Source organism: Zootoca vivipara, chromosome 9 (genome assembly GCF_965207765.1).
Source record: "Zootoca vivipara chromosome 9, rZooViv2.hap1.1, whole genome shotgun sequence".
NCBI lineage: Eukaryota > Metazoa > Chordata > Lepidosauria > Squamata > Lacertidae > Zootoca > Zootoca vivipara.
In genome coordinates, this window is record NC_142592.1 from 66,630,928 (window position 1) to 66,658,924 (window position 27,997).

General features: G+C 47.2%; 1 protein-coding gene across 2 annotated transcripts; it reads right to left on the minus strand.

The window, feature by feature from the left end:
• Window positions 1-3,953: 3,953 nt before the first annotated feature.
• SLC35B4 (solute carrier family 35 member B4) lies at window positions 3,954-27,932 on the minus strand. Of its 2 annotated transcripts, none has more exons than XM_035127485.3 (10): window positions 27,725-27,932; window positions 22,142-22,255; window positions 21,545-21,647; window positions 19,942-19,991; window positions 18,188-18,269; window positions 17,341-17,404; window positions 15,951-16,060; window positions 13,670-13,745; window positions 11,632-11,707; window positions 3,954-7,941 (listed from the first exon to the last, which is right to left on the minus strand). In XM_035127485.3, exons 1-10 carry the CDS (start codon window positions 27,799-27,801, stop codon window positions 7,689-7,691), a joined length of 1,005 nt encoding a protein of 334 aa, XP_034983376.3. In that variant the 5' UTR covers window positions 27,802-27,932; the 3' UTR covers window positions 3,954-7,688. The 2 variants fall into 2 exon arrangements, with proteins under 2 accessions (XP_034983376.3, XP_034983378.3); XM_035127487.3 differs by lacking the exon at window positions 27,725-27,932 and adding an exon at window positions 23,591-23,755.
• Window positions 27,933-27,997: the final 65 nt, after the last annotated feature.

Below are 27,997 nucleotides of genomic sequence, written 5' to 3' on the forward strand. Positions count from 1 at the left end.
TAGGTTGTGTTTTTTTTTGGGGGGGGGGAGTATAGCCACCACCACCCCACGTCCTGTACACTAAATGCACATGTTCATTCTAATCAGTATTTGCAAGACCCACAGCTGAAGACCCACAAAGCTTTATGATACCGTAGTAGAGATTAGTGGGAATGCCCTAAAACAGGCATCCCCAAACTTCGGCCCTCCAGATGTTTTGGACTACAATTCCCATCTTCCCCCAATCACTGGTCCTGTTAGCTAGGGTTCATGGGAGTTGTAGGCCAAAACATCTGGAGGGCCGCAGTTTGGGGGTGCCTGCCCTAAAATATCCCAGTTCTGTAAGTAAGTAACCCTGAAGGTTACTTGGTTTGGATATGGGTACAGTTGAAGGTATCAACTCTGCACCTAGATTTAGGTTAAGGATCCATCGGTCAGGGATTCTTTAGTTCTTCCTGCATTGCAGCTGTTTGGACTAGATGATCCTTGGTGCCCCTTCCAACTACGATTCTATGACTCTCTACATCACAGTGCCATGGAGGGCACCCAATCTGATGCAGATGCAACATTCCTCAGAACAGCTATAAAAATGGTTGGCAAAAACAGGCAAGGAATAAGGCGAAATGGACACATGGTCTATATCAGGGTTTTCCAAGCTTAGGTTACCAGCTGTTTTTGGACTACAACTCCCATCATCCTGGACCACTGGTCCTGCTAGCTAGTGATGATGGGAGTTGTGTTCGGTTTCTGTTAATTGGTTCTCATGGGAAACTTACAGATTCTTGCTTCACACAATTAACCCAAGGCAGTGTCAATTTACTCTTGGCAGAAAGCCAAGGTCTGCCTGACCTGGAAACTACTCTCTGATTGGTTAACGACCAGCACTGAACTCTGTTATCTAGGAATGCTAGCACAGTTGTTTCTTGTTGGGTGTTAGGAGTAGGAGTGCTGCGTATGGTTGGAGAGAGAGAGAGACAGGGGGGATTTATTTTGCTTTGCTTTGTATGCAGAAACTCTGCTGGTTTTATTTTCTTTTAATAAATCCTGTAAATAGTTATTCTGTGTCTAGCCGACTAGTCATTTCCACCTCAACTAGCTTCTGCGCTGTGCAGGAAAACTCTGCTACGTTTGGGCTAAAGCCACTAGAGCTATGCCTGACACTTCAAAATTCTAAGAAGTTGTAGTCCAAAAACAGCTGAAGAACCAAGTCTGGGAAACCCTGGTCTACTATATAATCAGTATTGTCTACTCTGACTGCTGCAGTCTCTGAGGATCTCGGGGGCAAAGAGGTCTTTCCCAGCCCTGTCAGCCGAGTCGCCCAGGAATGAGCCTCGGATAAAGTGCCTGCTTTTTACGACTGAATTATAACTCCTCCATTTCCAGACTCCGTTCTAGTCAAAGCAAAATAAATCCAGCGTCAAAGCTTGCTGATTAGAACACCATCAAATGCCACTTAAAGTTCTTTGTTTCAGTGTATTGGGAGACCAGGCCAACAGCCAAGAAAACGCTCAATATCCCTCACATGAGCCAGAAAACTAATTTCCCTTTCCACCTGAATTCTCTTTTTAACAGGGATTTGCTCCCCCCCCCTTTGCCTTATCCTGGTTTCCATAGCAGACGATTTATGCTTACTGTAAAGGGGAGAGCACCCAGGAAACTTGCCCAAAGTGTGTTTGGTGATTTACAAAGACATCTTTACAGCACCCCAAAGAGCCCCTTGCCATTCCGTCTAATTTGGGTGACAAAAGCATCTATCTTGCACTTTGAAAGCAACGAGGATTCAACTAGACAGCCAAAGGAACTTGAAGATCTATATTCCAGCAGCCCCTTCCTCTTTTCTCAAGCCCACTGAACAGGGCAAATAAGATGCCACAAAAGGAATTAAAGGGACCTTATAAACAGTCCAGCAGAGAGAGGGACTCAGAAACCATGCTACACCGTTCTCAACTTGCACAACAGAATGTGCCTAGAGCTGCATTAGATCTTTGCAAAAATGAAAAATCACCTACCTTTCCAGCTTTGCCGCTCCATAATGTTAAAGTGAAATTCTGACTTCCAAAATTTGGTATTTTTGCGATTGTGGGTCTCTTTCAGTTTGGCAAACATTTATTAAAAAATGAAATGTATTAAGCGGTCAAAGACTAAACGCAGCTGTATTGCATTGATCAAACAACATCTGACTAAATATCACATAAAGGTAAAGGGACCTTTGAAGGTCTTTAAGCGGAGGCTTGACAGCCATATGTCAAGAATGCTTTGATGGTGTTTCCTGCTTGGCAGGGAGTTGGACTGGATGGCCCTTGTGGTCTCTTCCAACTCTATGATTCTATGACCCCTGACCGTTAGGTCCAGTCACGAACGACTCTGGGGTTGCAGCGCTCATCTCACTTTACTGGCCGAGGGAGCTGGCGTACAGCTTCCGGGTCATGTGGCCAGCATGACTAAGCTGCTTCTGGTGAACCAGAGCAGCGCACGGAAACGCCGTTTACCTTCCCACTGGAGCGGTACCTATTTATCTACTTGCACTTTGACGTGCTTTTGAACTGCTAGGTTAGCAGGAGCTGGGCCTGAACAACGGGAGCTCACCCCGTCGCAGGGATTCGAACCACCGACCTTCTGATCGGCAAGCCCTAGGCTCAGTGGTTTAGACCACAGTGCCACCCGTGTCCCGTCAAAATATCACATATCCACTCCCAAATATCAAAAGTTGCAATTATGTATTATAGGATGCCATCTGTAGATACTGAATGTTCTGCGGTTCTACAGATACTGGACAATCTGGTAAGACACACATTTTCCAGGCCAAGGGAAAGAAGGGCAGCCACCCACCGCAAAAAAACAACAACACCCAACCAAGAGCACGAAAGGGAAACAGATGGAGATGGCTGACCCACACCCACCCTAGTGAACTACAACCCAGATTTGTAGTCATTTCCCCATCCCCTTTATTTGGTGAGACTCTCGCTACTTTACATATCTTAAATCTGAACTTTCCAAACTTTTCATGTTGTTGACACATTTTAGAGACATCCATCATTTCACAACACAGTAATTCAGTTTTACTAGCAAACCGAGGGATAAATTAACCCCTTTCCAGCCCCGGGAAGAGTTCAGGGAGCACTTGTGTGACACACCTAGGACTCAGCTACATTAGTACAGTATAAATAAATAAAAATGTTATAAATGCGTTATAACATTGTGACACCAGGTGGCAGTGTAGACCTGAAATTTTCCATTGTGAGCTTTAAAACGGTGTTTTCCCACAGAGTATTTTCGAAGCGGTTTTTTTTATAGCTGTGTAGCTGCAGCCTTACAAAGTGTAGCCGATACACTAGCGTGTCGTGACACACAGGTTGGAAAGCTCTGCCTTAAATTGTTTGCGGGTCAAGCAGAGTGTGGGAAGGGGTACATACCTTCAAAATGAAACCCAACTCATGTCTTCATTTAAAGCCAGTTTCAAGGCTCCTCCAGACTGTCAGTATTTTGCAGGAGCGATTCAAGGAGGCTTGTTGAGAAATGTACGTTTGAGCAATTAATGGGTATTCAAGCGCTCTGCCACTCTAACACAGGTAACTTCAACCTTTTCAGACCCAGGACCCACTTTTAACCGAAAATGCATTTGGGGAACCATTTCTCAATCTTTTACTATATATTTGCAGGGTGGTATTGCTCCTGTTGCAACCCGGCCGTGGGCCACCCCCAGTGAGTCCGTACCCACAGTTAAAGGCCAGGCCTCTAGCGCAATAAATTCAATTTGTAAAAGAAAGTGGACTTTTTGCAGCTGGAAAAGTGATGATAAAACACACTGAGAAGAGTAGAATGAACAATTGGGACAAGCAGGCGAATAAACATCCCATAACCAAATCTGGATGAGTGCTCAATCAAGACTGAATATAGTCCAACCCCTCCACTAAAACTTTGCACCGGAAAATCTGGACGAATGCACAATAAACAAGTCTAGAGGAGTCCTCAAACATATTCAGGTAAAATTTATTTGGGGGGGAGGAGGGACAGGAGGTACAGGAAATAAACTAAAGGAAGTCATCTCTTCATCAAATAAAAAGTTCTTTGTTTAACCCTACAAGATATCTCCTCTAGCTTTCCTCTGTACACACATTCGTCCAAGTCACCGATAACATTCTCAAATGTCTAGCAAAGCTTGTTTCTTGCTAAAAACACGGGGGGGGGGGGTATCGACCCTCCAACCTATTAACCTCCAAGTCCTTCACCCAGTGGCAGAGGTAGGACTCGCTAAAGAAACTTCTAAAATCCTAATTCCACTGGGGGAGAGGAACCCCTAGCCAAAAACAAAACAAAACACTATCATGATAAAGAGAAATACCCTTTGACCTTGTCAGGCAGCTCCTAAATTGAGAGGCTACCTGGGGGCACTCACCTGTCCACCTGCTGTTGACAGCGACAGCTGGCACCCCAAAGGTCAGGTGATCCCGTTTTCATTTTTGAAGCTGCCAACACACCAGCCTTTGTGTGGGGTGAGCAAAAGAGGGCATTGCGGGCGCCCAGAGCGATTCACACATTCCGCTCCTGCGATCACAGGAGGCTATTCCAGCCGCAAACACACCCATGGAGATGCCTCTTTTGAGAGCTGAAGTGGAAATACGGATTTCCAATGAGCCCTGGATCCAAAAATGCACAGGGGGAGCTGCCCCCCTGGCACGCCAGGATGCCAGAGGCACAGGATGCGCATAGAACAGCATGCAAGACAAAGCATAGGGCTCCGTGGCAAAATGCAATATGCGACCAAACATTCGATGCGCTAAGCATGGGAAAGGAAAGCGATTGCTCTTATCTAAAAGACAGCGTTCAAACTGACTTGCAAATACATTTACCGATAAATATGCACACATATGGTGAGGACGTTACCTGGGAGGGGGGAAGCTTAACACAGAAAACAAAAAACCTCTAAGAGAACCAGTGCAGAAGGATGGATCGGGTCGAGGCGCAAGCAATATAAGTTCCCTTTGCTTCACATAATTGTGTAAAGGGGGAGGCCTGTAACAGAGGGAGAAGCTTCACATCTTCACGCAACAGGCGAATGCCGTCGCACTACATGACAATAGCTGCTTTTGGAATATAATTTAAGTTTGTTTTTTAATCGCAAAGGCTTCCCATTAGCATTCCTGCCCCTCCAGGCCTGAGCCTCAATATTGGCAGGGTTTCAAATTTTGAGTGAACAAACAAAAGCACCCGGTAAGTAGCTGCTACTTTAACACAGGATTAGGCCCATCAAACCGAGTTAGTAGACGTGGTACTGGCTGCCCCCTCGAAGGCCAGGCCTCCTTGTTGTGGGGAGGGCCTGCCCCGCTCCCATTGGTAGATAGGGGGAGTAAGGCCACATCCGCACCACACATTTAAAGCAGTATCATACCACTTTGAACAGCCATGGCTGCCCTGGCCAGAATCCTGGGAAATGTAGTTTAGGGGTGCAGAGAGTTAGAAGGAGGCCCCCATTCCCCTCGGAGAACTAGGATTCCCAAAGCGGCTTAACAAAATTGATCCCCTCTTCTCAGGGAACTCTAGGAATTGCAGGGGACTGGGGGGGGGGAATCCCTAACAACTCCCCCAGCACCGTAACAAACCACAGTTCCCAAGTTTCCTTGAGGGAAGCCATGGCTGTCAACGTGGTGCAAGCTCATTCCAGATGTATGGTATGGATGTAAACACTGGATTGGGCCTTCACAGTCTTGCTTTTGCCCAAGATCAGTCTTCTGAGCACATTCATGCAGCAAACTGTTACGAAGGGATCTGAGAATTGTAGGGTTTTTGGGGGTGTGTGTGTGTTCTGCATTAAAGACTGACTAACCCAGGGGTGGCTAATATTGCAGTTTTCCAGATGTTCAGCCCCAGCCAGGGCGGCCAAGGGGCAGAGATGATGAGGGTTGCAGTCTGGCAACATTTGGTGGTCCAGGAAGTTCCCCACTCCTGTGCTAGCCCCTTCCTGCTGGTATCTTTGCTTGTTAAAACAAGCTGGATAACAATTTCTTTTAAAAAAATTTTTTTTATAAAAAAAAAGGCAGTAAATGTGCGCTTTCCCACATTCCAAGCTTATCACACATCTCTTGCCTGCTCCGCCGAGGAGGGCCTGGTTGTTCAGAACTTTATGGTGTCCAGTTACCCTGCATGGCAAACTTGTCCTGGCAAGCGTTTGGGTAAACCATGGTTTGGCGCTGCATGAATGAAACCCCAGGCTTGTATATTCCCTCTTTCCCTCATGGGCTAAGATTTTCTTCCTGCTTCTTCTTTAAAAAAAAAAAAGCAGGGGAGATGCAGCAAAACATCAGGTGCTTGAAATAATATTTATTCCAGGCCTGACATGATTCACAACAAAACCTTCCCCTTCAGGCAAGGGAATATACAAACATAGCAAAGAAGATGCATAGGAAACGAGACAGTGACATAGAATGGATTTCCAAAGTCTGGGGGCTAATAAATAGGAAACAAAATCATCCAGCTGTCTTGTTAAAAAATAAAATAAAATGTTTTTACAAAGAAAAAGAAAGAACTTTGTATAAAATAGTTTTCCACGCAACTTTGTTTTGTGGGTGGTTTCTCTCTCACCCCCCTTTTGTCATGGGTTTGCCTGAAAACCAGAACAGGAAACCAGTTAGATTGCGGCTTCAAATTTCTGATGTGCAATGCATTTGCCACATTTAGAGGAAGCAAGGGGTTGCAACTGGAGTGCATTGAGAGGAGGCAGACGAACAAGGCTCTTTCACACAATGGCAAACCATGGTTTGTTGTTACATGTGAGACAAGCCTATGTGTCCCTTGTTTACTGAGGAGAAAGGCAGGGCCAGCGTCGGCAGGGCAGAAAGCAGCAATACGAGGGGGCAGTCGGGCAGGTCCCAGAACTCTGGCAGGGACAACCTCCGAAGCATGCCTTGAACCCTTCTTTAAAAAAGCAGCTGGCTCCAGGAGCTTCCAGTTTTAATTTCCCACAATGCCCCAGAGAGATGCTAAGTCAGAGGCACTGTGGGAAATGTTTATGGTGGCTTGCTGTGGCCTTGGAGTCTGCTGTAGCCACCCAGCTAGGACGGGGGTCTCACCGTCAAACCTGGAGCTGGTCCAACAAAAATCTCACTCTGGGCATTATCTTGCTGCAAGAAAGGTTCTCCACTGCCATGGGTATAAGCCTCAAATTGAGAGCTTAAACTGGCGTGTGGAATGCCGCCCCGCACTCCGCGAGGCTGTTCCAAACAAAGAATCACGCACGGGTATTGAAAGTCACCTCGTGGCGACTTCCCCGTGTTAAATCTCTGGGATGTGGCCACTTGGCCTTCCTTGCTCTTTCGTCGTTTGGGCGTTTCAAAGTGGCTACAAGACAAGAGGAAGCCTTTGAACTCAGAATCTGCGCTTTGTGTGAATCGCGACACGGCGGCACCAAACAACAAACTGGCCCATCTCAAGCAGAATGGTGGCAGGCCAGACCTCACCCAAGCTCAATTTGTTACCTCAGCAGCCAGACAATAGAATAAAACAAAATAAAATGGGATTTCCCCATTCCAGGGAATTCATTCATCCGCTTGGCATAGCCAAAACCAGTTATTTTTGTATTACAAAAATCAACCCCTCGCTTCCATGAGAAGGGAATCTTCTGTTGCTGCTCGGCACCATATGGAGTAAACTCAACTGAAAACCGGGGTTCAGTTGAGAAGACACCTGCTTTTCCGGCCGGGGGACATCCGCCGTCACTCCTGCTTCTCCTCCTGTTTCTTCTCCTTCCGGTCCAGCAGAGGCCCCAGATTGTTCCACACTTCCGTGTACATCAAAGTCCCCACGAAGACAAAGAGGGTCCCGATCCAGTGCCAGGCAGTGAAGGGGTTCCTGAAGTACAGGATGGAGAAGATGAGGCTGATGAACTTCCTCAGGGTCACCACCAGCGTGACCGTCAGGGAGGTGCACTCTGTGGTCAGGATGAAGACGCCCCGAATGCAAACATATCTGAGGGAGGAGTTAAGATGGGGAGAGCGCAAGAGGAGAAACAAAGTATACCTGAAGTCGAGTATACCTGAAGGAGCGTCTCCACCCCCATTGTTCTGCCCGGACACTGAGGTCCAGGACCGAGGGCCTTCGGGCGGTTCCCTCATTGCGAGAAGCCAAGTAGCAGGGAAGTAGGCAGAGGGCCTTCTCGGTGGTGGCACCCGCCCTGTGGAATGCCCTCCCACCAGATGTCAAAGAGAAAAAACAGCTACCAGATTTTTAGAAGACATCTGAAGGCAGCCCTGTTTAGGGAGGCTTTTAATGTTTAATTGTTTTATTTCATTTTTCTGTTGGAAGCTGCCCAGAGTGGCTGCGGAAACCCAGCCAGATGGGCGGGGTATAAATAATACATTATTATTATTATTATTATTATTATTATTATTATTATTATTATTATTATTATAAGGACTTTGGGGAAAGGGATACGAGCGTTGAAGAAGCCAGCGAGCAAATAAGAGGGCTGCAAGGGCACAGCCACATATTTAAATAAAAGGGGGAAATAAACAGGCAGCCCTGTTTAGGGAGGCTTTTAATGTTTAATAGATTATTTTATTTCATTTTTCTGTTGGAAGCTGCCCAGAGTGGCTGGGGAAACCCAGCCAGATGGGCGGGGTATAAATAATACATTATTATTATTATTATTATTATTATTATTATTATTATTATTATTATTATTATTATATTATTGGTGAAGATGTGGCCTTTGGTGAGGAGATTCTTCCTTGGACTGGAAACAAGAGTTTGTTGGCTGCATGAAAGGGCACAGACACACCCTCCCCTATAGATATGGGTAGTTCTTTGGTAGTAACGGTTATCTTGTATGCTCCCAAAGGAGTCCACCTAAACATTAGGAAGAACTTCCTGACAGTAAGAGATGTTCGGCAGTGGAATTTGCTGCCAAGGAGTGTGGTGGAGTCTCCTTCTTTGGAGCTCTTTAAGCAGAGGCTTGACAGGCATATGTCAATAATGCTTTGATGGTGTTTCCTGCTTGGCAGGGGGTTGGACTGGATGGCCCTTGTGGTCTCTTCCAACTCTATGATTCTATGGTTCTATGACTCAGAGTTGCAAAGGCGATATATGTGTGACAGAACATCGATCCCATAATACAGTCGTACCTTGGGTCTCAAATGCCTTGGCTCCCAAACAAATTGGCTCCCGAACGATCGAAACCCAGAAGTGAGTGTTCTGGTTTTATTTTGGAAGCCGAACATCTGACGGGGCTTCAGCGGCTTCTGATTGGCTGCATTGCTCTGGTTTCTGAACATTTTGGAAGTCAAACGGACTCCCGGAACGGATTCTGTTTGACTTCCAAGGTATGACTGTACTGGAAACCCAGCTTTGGGGTGGGAAGGAGGGTTCTCAAAAATTAAAGCTCATTACAATTACTGCAGTTACAAGTGGTGGATTTAACACAATTCAATTGTTCAGAGAAGACTTAAGCTTTCTGGAGAACTATTGGGGTGGGAATTCGGTCACGGCAATATCAGGATGCAAAAATGGGCTGATTTGGTAGGTGGCACCAGGAGGATAAAAGGCACGGGTCACAGAGAGTGCTAAACCATGAGCAAGCAGCAGCAAACATCAGGCTCAGGTGCCGGCCACCAACATCCCTGTCCTCCTCTGGCATGGCTGCAGGTAGGCAGTTTGGAAACATCTGCTTCCATTTCAGATAAGCTACAGTTTAGCGTAACATCCGAAACCTCAGGTGCTGAAGCAATGGTTTGTTGAAACAAGCCGGTTTCATGAGCCAGCGGATGCTTCCCAACTCCTCTACCCCAAAGGATAACAGGAAAAAGGGCACGAGTGCAGGAGTCCAGGGCTCAGAGAGGCTCATTCCCATCACAATAAACCACGGCTTGGCATTACACATGAACCAACCCAATGCATTTCATTGCTGTTTCCCACTTTCTTCTTCTTCTTTTACAACCAGATGCTTAGCGGTACAAATATTATATCTGTATATGAACAAAAAGTATTTTAAAAATAATAATAATAATAATAATAATAATAATAATAATAATAATAATAATAATAATAAAAGGCACAGAGCTCATTGATGAGCTGGGTCTAACTTTCCAAATGCGAAACATCAGAGTTCCTTCCTTCCCACGTACAACCAATGATTCATAATACGACGTGAGCCATCTTGGGAACAGATCATCTTTCCGTCTCCGTGTAAGAACATGTGCATAAATCATGCTGAGCTGCATGGCTAGAGGAGAACATGCATCCATTAATTTGCGCGGCGGGGGAGGACACAAGACATGAGCTCAGTGCTCCCCATTAGTAGCCTATCTGCTCAACTTCCTTCCTCTCCCCAAGTCCTCCTCTTTTCTTTTTAAAAGGGGAAGTTAGTTCATCCTGGGCACTGGCATTGTCAAGGCCGCTCCTCAACCATGCAAAAGCATGAGCGAAGGCATCCAAGCAAGAGCGTCATCTAATGGTGGACCCTGTACAGTGGTACCTTGTTTCGAGTCCGAGATCCGTTCCAGAGCCCCGGAACGCTTGACAAAAGTGATGCTCAACAAAGCGCCACTCCGTGCACGCGCATGGAGTGGTTTCGCTTCTGCGCATGTGCGAGTGGCAAACCCGGAAGTAACCACGTTCGCCGAAAAGGACGGCCAATGGGGCAGATGTTCGTGGAGGTATTGCTGTACATGGTCTGTAAAAAGGTAAAAAAGTAAAGGACCCCTCGCTTTCAGGCTGAGGGAGCCGGCGTTTGTCCACAGACAGCTTTCTGGGTCATGTGGCCAGAATGACTAAACCACTTCTGGCGCAACGGGACACCGTGACAGAAAGCAGAGCGCACGGAAATGCCGTTTACCTTCCTGCTGCAGTGGTACCTATTTATCTACGTTCGCTGGTGTGCTTTCGAAGTGCTAGATTGGGACGGAGCAATGGGAGCTCACCCCGTTACGGGTATTCGAACCCGCCGACCTTCTGATCGGCAAGCCCAAGAGGCTCAGTGGTTCAGACCACTGCGCCACCCTGATAAGCAAAGGAGAGATGGGGGAGGCCGGCAAATCCATCTGCAGCCCCACTGACCTTGAGGCCTGCACTCTGTTAAATTGGAAGCATTAATTTACATTGCTGCAATTTTGCATGACCTGTGAAGTTCCTTATTAGTCCTGTTTATATGATACAGTGGTGCCTCGCTTAACGAATGCCGTGCTTAACGAAATTTCCGCTTAACGAAATGTTTTTTCTAGCGGAGGTTGCCTCGCTAGATGAATGCGTTTTACGAAAAATTCGTCTAGCGAATCGCGGTTTCCCATAGGAATGCATTGAAATTCAATTAATACGCTCCTATGGGCAAAAAAAAAATTCAAAAAAAATTCAATGCATTCCTATGGGATTCGCTAGACGAATTTTTCGTTATAAGAAAAGACCTGTGGAACGAATTAAATTCATCTAGTGAGGCACCACTGTATTGCTGTTTTTGTACATTGCTTTCCTCCATTATTATTTTTTTACACTACTTTGCTCCCCGCTCTGGGATTGAAAACGTTCAAGGAAGGGGCGAGCTTTATAACTTACTGCAAACAAACAAACTTTGGTTCTCTAAGCGAGATGCAACATTCAGACAACCCAAGCACCAGCCTCAAAGAAGGTTAAGCCCATCACCCGCTGAACCTTTTCCAAAAAGGATACTGAGTTATGATGTTCATGATGAGGTAGAACCACATTATGGGCAACGTGAGCCCAATCACTGGGACTTGGAACGGTTCTGCGAAGGAAGGAAGAAAGAGAAAGGTGAGGAGGGGTCCTTTGCAGCCCATGTCCTTAGGCAGCTTTGGAGGGACAAGCTCACCTGACTCCCTCTCTCCCCTCTCTCCAGGTGTTGCTCTTAGGTGCACTGAAATGTACCATTCTAAAACAAGGTTTCCACTGGATCTGACCAAGAACGCATCTCGCCAACCACCCCAGCAGTGGGTTCCCCCAAGGATTCATCTCGTCCAAAGATGGAGAGCCTGTAACCCTCCAGATGTTGTAGGTCTACAACTCCCATCAGCCCCAGCCAGCATGGCCGATGGTCAGGGATGATGGGACTTGTAGTCCAGTATTGCCTGGAGGGCCAAAGGTTCCCCATCCATCATCTAGTTTATGATTCCACAGCAGGTGTTTCCTAGGAGCCAGAAAACAGACCAAGAAGGATATTGCTCTTCTCAGCTGTCCATCTCAGCTTCAAAAAGAACCGGTCTTGTGAATTCTCCGAGTCCCTCTGGTCATTTCTCTGCAGGCTTTGTTTTCACCAAAGGTCTGACCCAGCAGAAGGCAACTCCGTGACTGAGAGACACACACAAAGGCACAGCTTCATGGATCTCCTGCCAATTCTAGGAAAACCTACAGTGGTGTGTATATACCATACCTGCCAAGTCTCCTGCTGAAAAATGCTGGATCAGCAGTGGTGCGGCACCGGAAGTTGCGTAAAGCTCTGTCCATGTGTGGGCACCGGAAATAGGGCAGAGCGGCACCGGAAGTCGCTTCTACACATGTCTGACGGCCATCTTGGTGGCGGCCGCATGACGGGCACAGACACACCCTCCCCTATAGATATGGGTAGTTCTTTGGTAATAACGGTTATCTTGAATGCTCCCAAAGGAGCCCACCTAAACATTAGGAAGAACTTCCTGACAGTAAGAGCTGTTCGACAGTGGAATTTGCTGCCAAGGAGTGTGGTGGAGTCTCCTTCGTTGGAGGTCTTTAAGCAGAGGCTTGGCAGGCATCTGTCAGGAATGCTTTGATGGTGTTTCCATGCGGCGACCACCAAGATGGCCTCTGGCATGCGTAGAAGCGACTTCAGGTGCCGCTCTGCCCTATTTCCGGTGCCCACACATGGTCAGAGCAGCACCCAAAATGGAGGCTCCCTGGCAGGTAGGAAATCCAGGGGATTTCCGGGATTTTTCTCCATTCGGGAGAACAGCAGGGAACGGATTAAAATCCGGGGGTTTCCCGCGAAAAACGGGGTACTTGGCAGCTAAGGTATATACATCCAAACAACGGAATGACTCTTCTTATCTGTGCGGCTGCAATGACGCAGACGCCGTTAGGGCAGTTGAATGTGCATGCGTACTCCATCCGTTTCCCTCCCTCCCACCCCGGTTTGCACAGCCCCGGGCATTGGCAACCCACGCTATGCCACTGCCACATTCATCCACTAAAGGGGGATGGTAGTTGGGTGGGGGAAGAACATGGGCCTCCTCACAACTCCCAGTGCCCTAAACAAAGTACAGCTCCCAGAATTCTTTGGGGGAAGCCATGACAAAGTGGTATGAAAGCAGTTTGAACGCATGGTGCGAATGTGGCCTAAGGCAACACGTCCTCCTCTCTGTGTAAGGCACACACTGCGAGAACATCATCTCTGGTAACTTACGGAGAGCTTACGGAGCGAGGACAGGAAGGGCAAGCGCTGCTGGGCTGTCAATGGCAGCCAGCCACAATGGCTGCACTCCCCTTCCATGTTGGAGGCAGTATGGCTCTGAATATAAAATTCTGGGCATTACAGGTTGGCAATTCTGCTGTTGTGCTCAGGTCCTGCTTGCGGGTTTCCTATAATGGGCAGGACTATGTCCAGAACAGGATTCTGGACTAGAGGGGGCATTGGCCTCACCTAGCAGAGCTGAATTTGTTTCCTGGCCGATAGCAGGAATCTGTCCAGAAGCAATATTGAAAAATGAGCCCCGCTTACCAGATTGGCTGAAGAGAAGGGCGTGTCTGTAGATGTCAGGAGCCAGAAGCAGGAAACCTGGGATGGGGAGGGCGTGCTGTTAGGAGGAAAGAAGACCTTGAGAGAGGTGCCCCAGAGGAAACAGGGACAGGACTTGTGTACTAACAGAACGGCCAGCATTTCCTTTTTAAAAAATAAACTATTTAATTATCATTACAATTGCTTCCTGCATTTTCCTCCTAGGAGTTCAAGTTTTGGTGCACAGGGTTCTCCCTCACAACAACCCTGTGAGGTAGGCTAGGCTAAGAGACAGCGACTGGTTACCTGGTGAGCTTCATGGCTGAGTAGGGGTTTGAAGCTGGTTCTTCGGGATACAAGTTCAACCCTCGTAACCCCTACACCACACTGGCTGCCAAGCACTGACTCTTAATTTTCTTGTATTTTACTCTGCAAACTGTCCTGAGATCTTATGATGAAGGGTGGTATATAAATTTAACAAATAACCATAATAATAAATGATCGGCCAACCTTTCTAAGAGCTGGGAAGGAACGGAAGAGAATGTAAACATGGAATCGTGTGGATGGCTTGTTGTTGTTGTTGTTTAGTTGTTTAGTCGTGTCCGACTCTTCATGGCCCCATGGACCAGAGCACGCCAGGCGCTCCTGTCTTCCACTGCCTCCCACAGTTTGGTCAAACTCATGTTCGTAGCTTCGAGAACACTGTCCAACCATCTCATCCTCTGTCGTCCCCTTCTCCTAGTGCCCTCCATCTTTCCCAACATCAGGGTCTTTTCTAGGGAGTCTTCTCTTCACATGAGGTGGCCAAAGTCTTGGAGCCTCAGCTACAGGATCTGTCCTTCCAGTGAGCACTCAGGGCTGATTTCCTTCAGAATGGATAAGTTTGATCTTCTTGCAGTCCATGGGACTCTCAAGAGTCTCCTCCAGCACCATAATTCAAAAGCATCCATTCTTCGGCGATCAGCCTTCTTTATGGTCCAGCTCTCACTTCCATACATCACTACTGGGAAAACCAAAACTTTAACTATACGGACCTTTGTCGGCAAGGTGATGTCTCTGCTTTTTAAGATGCTGTCTAGGTTTGTCATTGCTTTTCTCCCAAGAAGCAGGCGTCTTTTAATTTCATGACTGCTGTCACCATCTGCAGTGATCAAGGAGCCCAAGAAAGTAAAATCTCTCACTGCCTCCATTTCTTCCCCTTCTAATTGCCAGGAGGTGATGGGACCAGTGGCCATGATCTTGGTTTTTTCGATGTTGAGCTTCAGACCATATTTTGCACTCTCCTCTTTCACCCTCATTAAAAGGTTCTTTAATTCCTCCTCACTTTCTGCCATCAAGGTTGTGTCATCTGCATATCTGAGATATGCAGATGGCTCAGATATGCAGATGGCTTGTTTTTAAGAATGGATTTTAAGACATATCAGAGGCAGCTTAGCTCTTGGCCCAGAGGTGTGTGCTTCACCCCAAACCACAAGTCTTGGTTTGGGTGCAATGATATGCCAAAATGTGGCCTAGCTCAAAGCAGAGCAGGAGGACTGGAGGAGCCACAGCCTTCTCACTGGGAGCCTGCACGTTTCTGCCAAGCCACAGTTTAGCTAAGCATTGCATCTGAACTGGGCCTGTGCTAGAAGGCAAAAGCTTCACTGACGACTGCAGGAAGCTGTTTTGCAATGGGAAGGGCATCCCGTCGCCACGGAGCAACATTTAGATATGAAACACAACCTGTCGCCCCATTGCCCCCCCCCCAAATAGCCTGAGGTTGTACATTACTGTTTCATTCTGATGAATGCAGAAAGTGGGTCTACACAACCTGTTAAGCACACACTCAAATCAGTGGTTCCCAAAGAGAGTGGTACTTTGGGGGGGGGTGTGCTAAGAGGAAAGGGGGTGGCAGGGGGGTGACGGAGGTATAAATGACTATCAGACTTTGAAAAGCTGGTATCATTTGGTCATGTTCATGAATAAGCAAAACAGTTTTCCTTGGATTTTGAACAAATGTGCAAATAATTTTGAATTTCATTGTGTTGTTACCTTTCGTAGTGTAAAAGCACTATTCTGAATACCACTTTTTATAGGGTAGGGGGCGCTGGGAATGAGCTTATGGAACCAAGAGGATGGTGGGCGGAGAAAGTTTGGGTACCAACTACTCCAAACTGCACTGATTTCAGCCGAACGTCTAACTTTCCCTGAACTTCATCGTCCCATGTCCAACGCCTGCGTGGATTTGTCCGGTTTACCTTCTGTCAAGAAAGGAACGAGGCCGATCTGGTCCACAGAGACTTACGTTGTAGAAGAGGGCTTCCTTGGAGTGCTTGCCAAATCTCTTATAGAGGGTCTCTTGGAAGATCCCCATCCGGGCCGACATGAGGAGAGCAAAGGTCAGCGCGAGGATACCTGTGGAGTGAACAGGCTGGGCTTAACTGCTTACAGTGCTTTTCTCTTAATATTAAATAATAATAGTAATAATAATAATAATAATTAGAATATTAAAAACACGACAAAACATTGAACATTAAAAACTTCCCTAAACAGGACTGCTTTCAGATGTCTTCTAAAAGACAGATAGTTGCTTATTTCCTTGACATCTGGTGGGGGGGGGGCTTTCCACAGGGCGGGTGCCACCACCGGAAAGGCCCTCTGCCTGGTTCCCTGTAACTTCACTTCTCACAGTGAGGGAACCGCCAGAAGGAGCTGGACCTCAGTGTCCGGGCTGAATGATGGCAGTGGAGACGGTCCAGTGTTGCAACTTGTGGTTAATTAAAGGCAAATAAAAATTAAAAAAAATCCTTCCAGTAGCACCTTAGAGACCAACTAAGTTTGTCATTGGTATGAGCTTTCATGCACATGAAAGCTCAAACCAATGACAAACTTAGTTGGTCTCTAAGGTGCTACTGGAAGGATTTTTTTTATTTTGTTTTGACTACGTCAGACCAACACGGCTACCTCCCTGTAACTTAATTAAAGGCAGACAGTCGAAGGGAGAAGCCTGCCGAAAGGAATGAGACAGGCGACAGGAGAGTGAATCAGCACGTCTGTCGAATCCATGATGAAGGTGGGGAGAGAAATGTGGGCTTGATCCATGGGAGGGGGGAAAAAGCTTCAGGCAACTTCATTTATGGGAATGTCTTAACATTACGCAATATTTGCAAAGGGTTTCTACGGCTGAGACAGGCTACGGAGTTTGGCTCGGATTCTGGATTCCACTCCAGCGCACAGCATATTACACCTTGTTCCGAGCCAAGCAGCCTCTGAATTGGAACTTTACCAAAATAGTAACAATTCAGCTCCTGTATCCTGGTGCCATCTATACGTTTTGGGCAGCTGGGGCTGATGTGAGTTATGGCTCAAAACCTCTGGAGGGACTCCAGATGCAGAAGGCTGAGCTAGCCCAGGAAAAGGATTTCTAGCCTCCTGTCTGCACACATTAGTCATTAGTGGCATAAGAGAGATAAAAAAAACTATACCCATTTTTTTGTATATCTCTCCAGCTTAGTAACATAGGGCAAATTTTACTCGTCCCACATTAAATGGCAAACATGGAAAAGCCACTTAAAAAGAAGGGAGAAGTGTGGAGTTGCAACATCCCAAGTGCTGGCCAATCAGTGCTAGGCACACTGGGCTTTTTTTCTGCTGAACAGCAAGCCACAACCATAAAAGTATTAGCAGTTACAGACCTAGCAGCCACCAGAGGAAAGCAGAGACGTTCTCTTCATCTTCACTTGCGCTTGACATAGAACTCTAAAGATGCAGAAGTGGGAGAGAGAAAGAGAAATTCAACCTGTGCATTTAAATAAGAGAACATTCCTACCAAATCCTGCTTGGCTTGAAGCCAGCCTTCCTCTGAAATGGGAGACAACTTGCAACTCAGGGATGGACAACTTGGTGGAATATTTTGAAGGCCTGGGGAATGGAAATGTATTTTGCTGTAGAACCAGAGGACCTTTGTAACAGGCCCTAAAACACAGCCAACGCTACCTTAGGTGTGTGGGATTCACAGCTATGAAACACATGTGTTTGAGCACCAAGAGACATGATGCATAAAACCTAAATATAACCAAGGACTCTATCCTCTTATATGTAATCTCTTTCCCACTTTTCCTTACAAGTGGGCAAACGTTTTTTCCATACATAGAAAAAAAATCCATCTTTAAAAAGTTGGTAGTGGTGGGGAAACACTCTAAAGCAGCGTGGCGAGTTAGTGACTACTCAGATGCTGGCCAATCAGTCCTGCACGTAGCAACCTGGCAAGACAGCCAGATTCAAACCAGGCAAGGCCACAGGGGCCAGATAAAACTGCTTCAAGGCCCACAGGCCGCCAGCTGCCCATCCCTGGTGCCACAAGGAATCCGGTGGAGGCCGGATATGGCCCAAGTCATTCCTGCTTTAGAGAGGGAATATCCTGCTTTTAAGCCAAGGGACTGAACTGTGCTCTTTCCGATGGTGATTTGCATACAAGAGGAAGGGGAAGTGCTGGTGGTCACACGGCTACGGTGAAGGAGGAGGAAACGTGGCGGTCCTTACCACTTGCTTTGCTGACATGAAGGTGCAGGTGAAGATTCCCAGAGACACCAGAGCTATGGAGGTGTATTTGGAGATGGTGTACCTGTGCAGGAGGAGGAGAGGGGGGGGGTTTCAGCAGAACCAGGAAAGCCCAGGACCATGCAGTAAGCCCACCTTACAGGGAACAATGCCCTTTGTTGCTGTTGGGGGGGGTCAATGTAAGAACCTGTAGCCTTATTAGCTGATAAGGGTCCTTAAGTTGCGCCCAGGCAAGGACAGAGACAGTCAACAAGACTCCAAGGGTTGAATTCAGAGAAAGAATTTAATTTCTTATTAATAAGAGACTTTTGGTGGTCAGCTCCACGACAAGAGTAAAGTAACACAAATTTGCAAAGCTTCTTATACACTTCTTGGGCTCCTTTCCCCCTCCTCTGTAAATGTGCGCACGCAAGGGGGTCACAAGTACATATAAGGATCTTCCTGTGTCCGGTCCTGTGCATAAACACATGCTGACTCATGCTACCCCGGTAGCATCTTCCAGCAGCCTTGAGTGGGGGGTTGCCTGTTCTGTGCATCAGACTGATAGCGTCAGACAAGACAGTCATCCGGCCTTGATAGCTTAGCAGGGCATTCTGTCCTGCCCACATCACCCTTTGGCACACAGAGAGAGTCAAAGAATAAATACATTTAAGCAAGACATCCCAGGGATATTTGGGGGGGGGGGGGCTCAACCATACACTCACAATTGTACAATGCAGGCAATGCAAACTACAGTGGAACCTCAGTTTATGAACACCTCGGTTTATGAATTTTCGGTTTACGAACGCCGCAGACCCATCTGGAACGGATTAATTCACTTTCCATTACTTTCAGTGGGAAAGTTCGCTTCAGTTTATGAACGTTTCAGTTTATGAACAGACTTCCGGAACCAATTATACCCATGCTTCGGGTTAAGTATGCTTCAGGTTGAGTACTCCACGGACCCGTCTGGAACGGATTAATCCACTTTCCATTACTTTCAATGGGAAAGTTTGCTTCATGTTTATGAACGCTTCAGTTTATGAACAGACTTCCGGAACCAATTGTGTTCATAAACCGAGGTACCACTGTATAGGATCAGATCTAGCTCAATAACACAATTGGCAAATCTCTCCCTTCAAACCCACGTTGCAACAATCACTGCATAGACTGGGCTTCCGCGGCAGAACCCGACAGCTCTGGCAAAGCCTTGAGGATCTCGGCTTCCAGCTAGTAAGCCAGAAGAGGAAGGATAAAACGCATTCTCCTAGTCCTCATGGTTCGGAGAGATCACATAACCAAAGCAATGCCCAAAACAACCGTGCAATAATTTTACAGCGGTCTTCCCCGCGTGAACATGCCTGCACACACACTCACCGTCTCATAGAATCGCAAGAGCTGGAAGGGACACCCCAACGGCCATCTAGTCCAACCCTCTTGGGTTGCCTTCCCCAACCCGGTGCCCTCCTGATGTTGCTGAGACTGCAGCTGCCACAATCCCAAACTGCTGGCCGTGCTGAATTGTGTGCCGGATACGGCAGGTGGTGCCTTAGAGTTGCTGCCTTGCAAGATCTGGAAGGCCACCGATTAGCCACCTGAATTTCAAAAGGCCCCCCTCTTCCAGGAGAAACAGCCCCACCCCCATTTGTGGGCCAGCCGCTAATGGGCGAAAGAGAGCAAGCCAGCTCCCCTTGCCACCCCGTGCGCTACCTCGACTCTGGACTATTTTCAGCCCCAGCAAAATAAAGAAGACGTACCTTTTCTTCAGAATAATGATGCCCAGAGCCATGTTTGCTATCAGAGATCCCTGAAGAGGCCAGGCAGCCGGAGAGGGTCGTGGAAAGAATTAAAAAGCAAAGTGGGTAAACAGTGAATAAGCGCTCAAGTCTACCATTTTATGTTTTGGACCTCTCTATAGGGGACTCCTGCAAGCAACATCTTGGGGAAATGCTGTGCCGATGAGAACAGCACTTGGCATCTTTAGTTTTAAATAAATTTTGTTTTATTGGTAAACAAAATAAACTTAAAAGCTGAAACCAATATATGAGATAGATGCATGACATGCAAAGCAAGATATGTCAAGCCTTTATTTGTTGTAATTGTAATTATTTGTCGTTAGACGGGTCAATTAAAAATGGAATGTAAATAATGAAATGTAATAGCGATGTTTATTTTTGTATTATTGTTAACTATTTGTTTTATTACTGTGGAATTTCCAAAAGAAAGCATTTGTAAAAATTAAAAGAAAAAGAAAAAATAATAAGTTGCATTACTGCACATTTCGAAGATATTCTAATATTCTGAGTTTCACCTGTACAGTGGTACCTTGTTTTGAGTCCAGGATCTGTTTCAGAGCCCCGGACGCTCTACGAAAAGGACGCTCGACAAAACGCTGCTCTGCATATGCACGCAAAGTGCGATTTAGCGCTTCTGCGCATGCGCCAAACCCAGAAGTAACCCGTTCTGGTACTTCCAGGTTTGCTGCGGACGTCTGCCGAAATGGACACTGGACGGGGCAGACTTATAAGGAGGTACCACTGTAGTAGGGAATGAGATCCCAAAGAGAGATATAAAACTTTATGCGTGCGACAACAGCAGCAAGAACTCTTTCAGCCCCAAAATGGAAGCAACAGGAAATTCCATCGTTAGAAGAGTGGCAGACGAAGATGATGGACTATGCAGAATTGGCGAGTCTGACCGGGAAAATCCAAAACCAGTGTGATCAAGCTTTCCTAAAAGACTGGAGTAAATGTGAAGGACAATTGTAATCCATTAACAACACCAGCAGGGTTGTTGTAAGGAAACTTGCAATGCTGAGGATTTGTACCTTTTTATATTTGTTTAAAATTCTGTGATTAACAGGAGTGAAACGTAAATGGGAAAATGTATAAATGCTACGAAGTAGTTACAGGTAGGTAGCCGTGTTGGTCTGAGTCGAAGCAAAATAAAAAGATTCCTTCAGTAGCACCTTAAAGACCAACTAAGTTTTTATTTTGGTATGAGCTTTTGTGTGCATGCACACTTCGTCAGATACACTGAAACAGAATCCACCAGACCCTTATGTATATTCAGAGGGTGGGGGGTGGGGGTGATGGGAATGGGTGATGGGCTGATGGGAGTGGTAAACCTGTAGATGGCTGTTAACGATTGCTGATGACTGCAAATGGTCCTGGGGGGAAAAAACATTATTACTGCTACGAAGTAATAATGAATTATGGAAACCATGAGACGGGAGGGAGGGAAGTCGAAGCTCGATGGAGCAAATATGTAAATGAATAAGGATTTGGTTAAATGTGATAAAATGGAAACTTAATAAATATTCTTTTGTTATTTAAAAAAAAGAAAAGCAAAAGGACTCACCGATCTAAATATCATGTGCAGAGGCATCGCAATGTTCAAGTTGAGGGCGTAGTTGTTCACCACGCTGACCGTGAAGAACATAGCCACCATGATCAGGTAGTACCTAGAAGGAGAAGCGCAAAGGGATTTGCCCCGTAAGCCCAGCATAGAGGGGGGGGGGGAGCATTTTCACGATGAGCAGTTTAGACAAGAGTGCTGCTTTGATGTCCCTGCTCCCTCCAAGCGGGGAAGCAGTGGCGTCTACAATGGGGGTGGGCAGCCTGGGAATATATCTGCTCCCCAATCCTTTTGCAAGGTGACCTGTGGCCCACGTGCAACCTTGGGTGGGTGGGTTTTGGGGTTGTCTTTTGGCTACCCTTGAGCCTGCTGGACTCCAGAACTATGAAGTCACCAGAAACGACAAACAAAAGGCAATAGATGCAAGTAGAACACATTCAGGCAGGGGCGATGGGAATGAATGCCGCCCTTCCACAATCTCTGCAACCAGACCTCCCCACCCACCACCCACCCCGGTAAGCCAGGGATGGGGAACATTCTGTGCCCCCCCAGGTGTCACTGGACCCACATAACCTTGGCCCCCATCTTGAGTGGCCGTACCTGATGGGGATGGTGGGCCGCTTCCTTCCAAAATTGGCTTCGAAGATGAAACCCTCGATGGCTATGAAGAAAAACTGGGCAAAGGTAATCAGGTTCCCACATCCTGGAAATTCCCTGTGTTTGAAGCGGAGAAGGGAGAGAGAGAGAGAGAGAGAGAGAGAGAGAGAGAGAGAGAAAGAAAGAGAAAAGAGAAGTTATATTTGAAAACTCTGTCCCTAACCATACATAAAACAAAGATGTAGTTACAGGTAGGTAGCCGTGTTGGTCTGACGTAGTCGAAACAAAATAAAAAAATTCTTTCCAGCAGCACCTTAAAGACCAACTAAGTTTTTTATTTTGGTATGAGCTTTCGTGTGCATGCACACTTCCTCAGATCTGAAGAAGTGTGCATGCACACGAAAGCTCATACCAAAATAAAAAAAACTAAGTTGGTCTTTAAGGTGCTGCTGGAAGGAATTTTTTTATTTTGATAAAACAAAGAGAAAGCTTCCACCCTTTAGATTTCTTTTGCAGGGACTTTGCCGCGCTCAGATTTCAGAGCCTGCCTTGCCAAGATGGATCGTGTCTTTCATTACGGCAACAACTAAGAGTTAAAACAATAAAACAATGGCCTTTTCGAAGAGGGGAAAGACCGAGGACCTGGAAGGAATTAACATCACTTTATATGCAATGCAACGTGGCTAAGAATCGACCTATGTAAGAAGCAGCAGCAAGCAGACCGGTCTTATGTGAATCCCAGAAACGTCTCCCTCCCGGGGGTCCTTCTTTATACGTCCAATCTCAAGCTGCAAAGGTTTACAAGCTCTTAAACATATTTTGAAAGAACCATCATCCGCTCCTGTGTCAACACCCAAGACAAACAATCCAGGCAATTCATGCAAACATAAAAGCTGCTTTGTCTACCCAGTTACATCAAGAGTTATTCTAAATGGGGACTTTTACTGCTGGTCACACCTTTTCCCTGTGGCAGGAGAGTTTATAGCATGACCTGCCACGACAGAAACTGGGGTCCTCCTGGCCGCAAGCACTTTTAAAGGCTCAGTTCAAAATGACTTCTTAAGTCTTAAGACATCTCTCAGATTTGAGAGCTGCGTCTCACAGAGTGGGAAGGGGATCGAATGTTTAAAGCTCGTGGTGCAAGAAGAAAACTGCTAGCACGCCTGCAAAGCTAAGCAGGGTCCGGTCCAGTTTCAGACTAGATGGGGAACCGTGTGTTGAGGTTCTTGCAAGGCAGGGGGTTGGGCTAGATGACCCTTGGGGTCCCTCCCAACTCTGTGATTCTATTCACTTTGGAAATTGTAGCTTTCCGAGGGAAAGAGGGATCTCCTAATATATCCGAAATGCCAAAAGTGGCACGATACTGCTTTAAATGTAAGGTGCGGGCGGAGACTTTGCAAGCTGCTAAAAGAATTTGCACACTGGCAACTTGGGTGCTAAAGAACAACGTACCTGTGCAGAAGTGATCCCAAGGGGATACTCGTATCTCGGGAGCACCACATGGCGTCTTACCAAAGTCCACCTGCTCCTGCGTTCTTGGCAAGAGCTGAAGGGAAGGGCTTCAGCTTTGAACACAGGAAATCCCAAGCTCACCTTCCTAGCATCTCCAGGTAGGGGCTGGGAGAAAACTAGAGCTAGATGGACCAATGGTTTGACTCCACATTAAGGCAGCTTTCTATGTTTCCCCAACTAGGAAGTGCCAGCTCCGTTGGTTAGAGCGTGCTGCTGGTAACACCAAGGTTGCAGGTCCGATCCTCGTATGGGACAACTGAAAATATTCCTGCATTGCAGGGGGTTGGACTGGATGACCCTTGGGGTCCCTTCCAACTCTACAATTCTATGGATCTGTCTGGTCAACCGGAAAGCAACCAGCAGAGCACTCTCTGTCCATCCAGGTAGGATGGTTGCCATTGCAAGGCAATGGACCCACTCCTAACCTATTTCTTTATTTATTGCATTGATACAGAGCTCAAGGGGGGGGGGAGCACATGGTTCTCAATTAATCCCCACAACAGCCCTGTGAGGTAGATTGAGTTGAGAGGCAGTGATGGGCTCAAGGTCACCCAGGGAGCTTCGCGGCCGAATGAATATTTGAACCCTGGTCTTCCAGGTCTGACCCCAACACCACAAAGGCCCTCTCTACGAGAATCAGGCATCCGTACAACATGACCAGTCCAATGAAGTTGATGTTGAAGAATCATCTCTTTGATGCTGGTGATCTTTGCTTCTTCCAGTACACTGGCGATAGTTCGCCTGTCTTCCCAAGCAATGTGTAAAAATTTTCAGAGACACCATTGATGGAATCTTTCGAAGAGTTGGAGATGGCGTTTATAAGTGGTCCATGTTTCACAAGCATACAGTAAGGTTGGTAGCACAATAGCTTTGTAAACAAGCATTTTGGTTTCCCTGCGAATGTCCCGGTCCTCAAACAACTACTCTATTCCGAACTTAAAAATGGAAAGCGTAATGCTGGTGGTCAACAAAAGAGGTTTAAAGACTCTCTCAAGGCAAATTTTTAAAAATGTAGTATAAACACTGACAACTGGGAAACACTGGCCTGCGAGCACTCCAGTTGGAGAACAGCCTTTATTTACCAAAGGCGATGTGGGCTTTGAGGACGCTCAAACTCAGGACAAAAGGGAGAAACGTGCTAAGAGGAAGGCACACTTGGCAAACCTTTGGCCCAGTATATCTGAAGGAGTGTCTCCACCCCCATCGTTCTGGACTGAGGTCCAGTACCGAGGGCCTTCTGAAGGTTCCCTCACTGCAAGAAGCAAAGCTACAGGGAACCAGGCAGAGGGCCTTCTCGGTAGTGGCACCCACCCTGTGGAATGCCCTCCCATCAGATGTCAAAGAGATAAACAACTACCTGACATTTAGAAAACATCTGAAGGCTGTTCAGGGAAGCTTTTAATGTGAGACATTTTAATGTACCGGTATTTTAATCTTTGTTGGAAGCTGCCCAGAGTGGCTGGGAAAACCCAGCCAGATGGGCGGGGTACAAATAATAAATTATTATTATTATTATTATTATTATTATTATTATTATTATTATTATTATCAACTCCCACCTGGAAATCTATGCTATGTCCCCACTGTGGAAGGAAGTGTGGATCCAGAATTGGCCTCCACAGTCACTTACGGACTCACTGTTAAGACAATCTTACTCGGCTACGAGTGATCGCCAAAGAAGGGAAGAAATAATAATAATAATAATAATAATAATTTATTATTTATACACCACCCATCTGGCTGGGTTTCCCCAACCACTCTGGGCGGCTTCCAACCGAATATTAAAAACAGTACAGCATCAAACATTAAAAACTTCCCTAAACAGGGCCGCCTTCAGTTGTCTTGTAAAAGTAAAATAGTTACTTATTGCCTTGACATCTGGTGGGAGGGCGTTCCACAGGGTGGGTGCCACTACCGAAAAGGCCCTGTCTGGTTCCCTGTAACCTCTCTAGCCAAATGACCCCCAAAGGGATCACGATGGCAGCGTTCACAGCAGCTGAGAATCCAAGTTGCCCTCCTTCCCAGAACATGTGACCCCACAGGGCAACCATACAAGATGAGGGCGGTGGAAATTTATGATTCATATGCCACCCATCTGACTGAGTTGCCCCAGCCACTCTGGGCGGCCTCCAACAAACTAAAGCACAGTAAGACATCAAACATCAAAAAACCAAGCCGGTTTTGCTGCCACGCCAAAATCTGAAAATGGATGACTCGCTTTTACCCAGCCAGACCTGCACCTCAGCTTCCCTAGGGAATCCAGAGTGCATTCGCAAGGTATCCCTGCTCTTTCCCCCCTCCTGCAACAAGGAAAGGGATGCTGTACACAGACTGAGATGCTGTACACAGACGTTTAATATCCCGAAAACCATTTCAAGGACACAGGCCCGGCTTGCTGTTTTCCTCACAGCTGAGATGCCAAAGCCTGCCTTCCACCATTAGATGCATTTAAAAAATAAAAAATCTATCTCAGATTCACCTGTTCCATGGAAACAGAGGTAAGCGGCCTTACGCCATTAGTCCATTTAATTTGGTACTATCCACACACTGGACTTTCCCCAAGAAGCACCGGTGGGGTTGGCAAAGCCAACTCTTTCATTGATTCATTCATTCAATTTATACGCCGCTGGTTCATAGCGGTTTATAAAAGGGGAAGTTGGGGGAAGGATCACAAACTCACTTTTAAGCATGCCAAAGTTAACACACCAAAACAGATTAAAATCACTTCGACTTTCTAAGCATCTGCTTAAAGGTAAAGGGACCCCTGACCATTAGGTCCAGTCGTGACCGACTCTGGGGTTGCGGAACTCATCTTGCTTTACAGGCCGAGGGAGCTGGTGTTTGTCAAACCAGCGCAGCGCACGGAAACGCCGTTTACCTTCCCGCCGGAGCGGCACCTATTGATCTACTTGCACTTTGACGTGCTTTTGAACTGCTAGGTTGGCAGGAGCAGGGATCGAGCAACGGGAATTCAAACCGTCGCGGGGATTCGAACCGCCGACCTTCTGATTGGCAAGCCCTAGGCTCAGTGGTTTAACCCACAGCGCCACCCGCGTCCCTAAGCATCTGCTTAGGCTTCTCTAAACAAGAACGCTTTCAGCAGGTGCTGGAAAAGAGCACAGCAAAGGAGCCTGGTTGATCTCAACAGGCAGGGAGTTCTGAAGGGTAGCAGCCGCTGCCACACTAAACGACCCAGTTCTTACAAGTGTGGAACGGGGATGACATGTAACGGTGCAAATTCCGCTGAGTGGACACACATGGGGAAATGTGACCTCTCGGGTAAACTGGTCCCAAGTTGTTAAAGGCTGCAGTTCGAATCCCCGTGACAGGGTGAGCTCCCGTTGCTTGGTCCCAGCTCCTGCCAACCTAGCAGTTCGAAAGCACGTCAAAGTGCAAGTAGATGAATAGGAACCGCTACAGCGGGAAGGTAAACGGCGTTTCCGTGTGCTGCTCTGGTTCGCCAGAAGCGGCTTTGTCATGCTGGCCACATGACCTGGAAGCTATACGCCGGCTCCCTCGGCCAATAATGCAAGATGAGCGTGCAACCCCAGAGTCGGTCACGACTGGACCTAATGGTCAGGGGTCCCTTTACCTTTACAGAATATATAGTTTATATACCCCCACCTGTTACCACCCCCTGCCTGGCTCTGTCTAGCAGATTTGGAAGGAAATGTCTCCGCAAACTGTTGTTTTTAATTACTTTTTAGCTCAGTGAGCGTTCCAATTCTAATCATTCTGATTATTTATACTTTTAATTAAGTATTTTTATTTATCTATCTTGATGGGAGGTGGCCAGCTGCCTGCCTGCCCTCCCAGGCTCCGAAGCAGCATATAGTCAACCGCTGCTTTTGCTTCTATGATTCTATAAACGAGAGGTTGGGTGGCCATTTGCCAGGGACTGTGGGGCCGTGATTCCTGCATGCCAGGGGGTTGGGATGGATGACCTTTGGGTAACCCCTTCCCAATGCTCAATTGCACTGTTCCGCTGCCTCTGGGGATGCCCCCCGCGCCCCGATCTTGGCAGGTGGGTTCCCTATCCCTGCCCCACTCCTCCCCCCCCCCCCAGCATCCCACCTGACCAGCAGCTCCAGGAAAACCACGTTGCTGCAGCACCCGCCGAAGACCAGCCCCACGGCCAGCCCGGGATGCATCCTGCGGAGAGACCCCTCCGGCTTCCAGCAACCCAGCCCCGTGCACAGCCGGCCAGGGAGCCGCTCCTCCGCCCGCGCTTCCTGCTCCAAATCCTCGCCCGCCCTCCGCTGTAGTTCCCGGGCGCCTCCGCCGCCGCGCAGCTCTACGGCTCCCCCTCCCGACGAGGACTACGACTCCCAGAATGCTTCGCGCCGC

Excerpts from the sequence above, each read along its gene's own strand:
- SLC35B4 (XM_035127485.3), bottom strand. The coding sequence starts at position 27,801 with ATGCATCCCGGGCTGGCCGTGGGGCTGGTCTTCGGCGGGTGCTGCAGC. Across the intron at positions 16,061-17,340 it reads TTTCCTCTGGTGGCTGCTAG|GTATCCTCGCGCTGACCTTT; the intron begins GTCTGTAACTGC and ends TTCACTCCACAG. Across the intron at positions 7,942-11,631 it reads ATCATGAACATCATAACTCA|ATATGTTTGCATTCGGGGCG; the intron begins GTATCCTTTTTG and ends CTCCTCCCTCAG.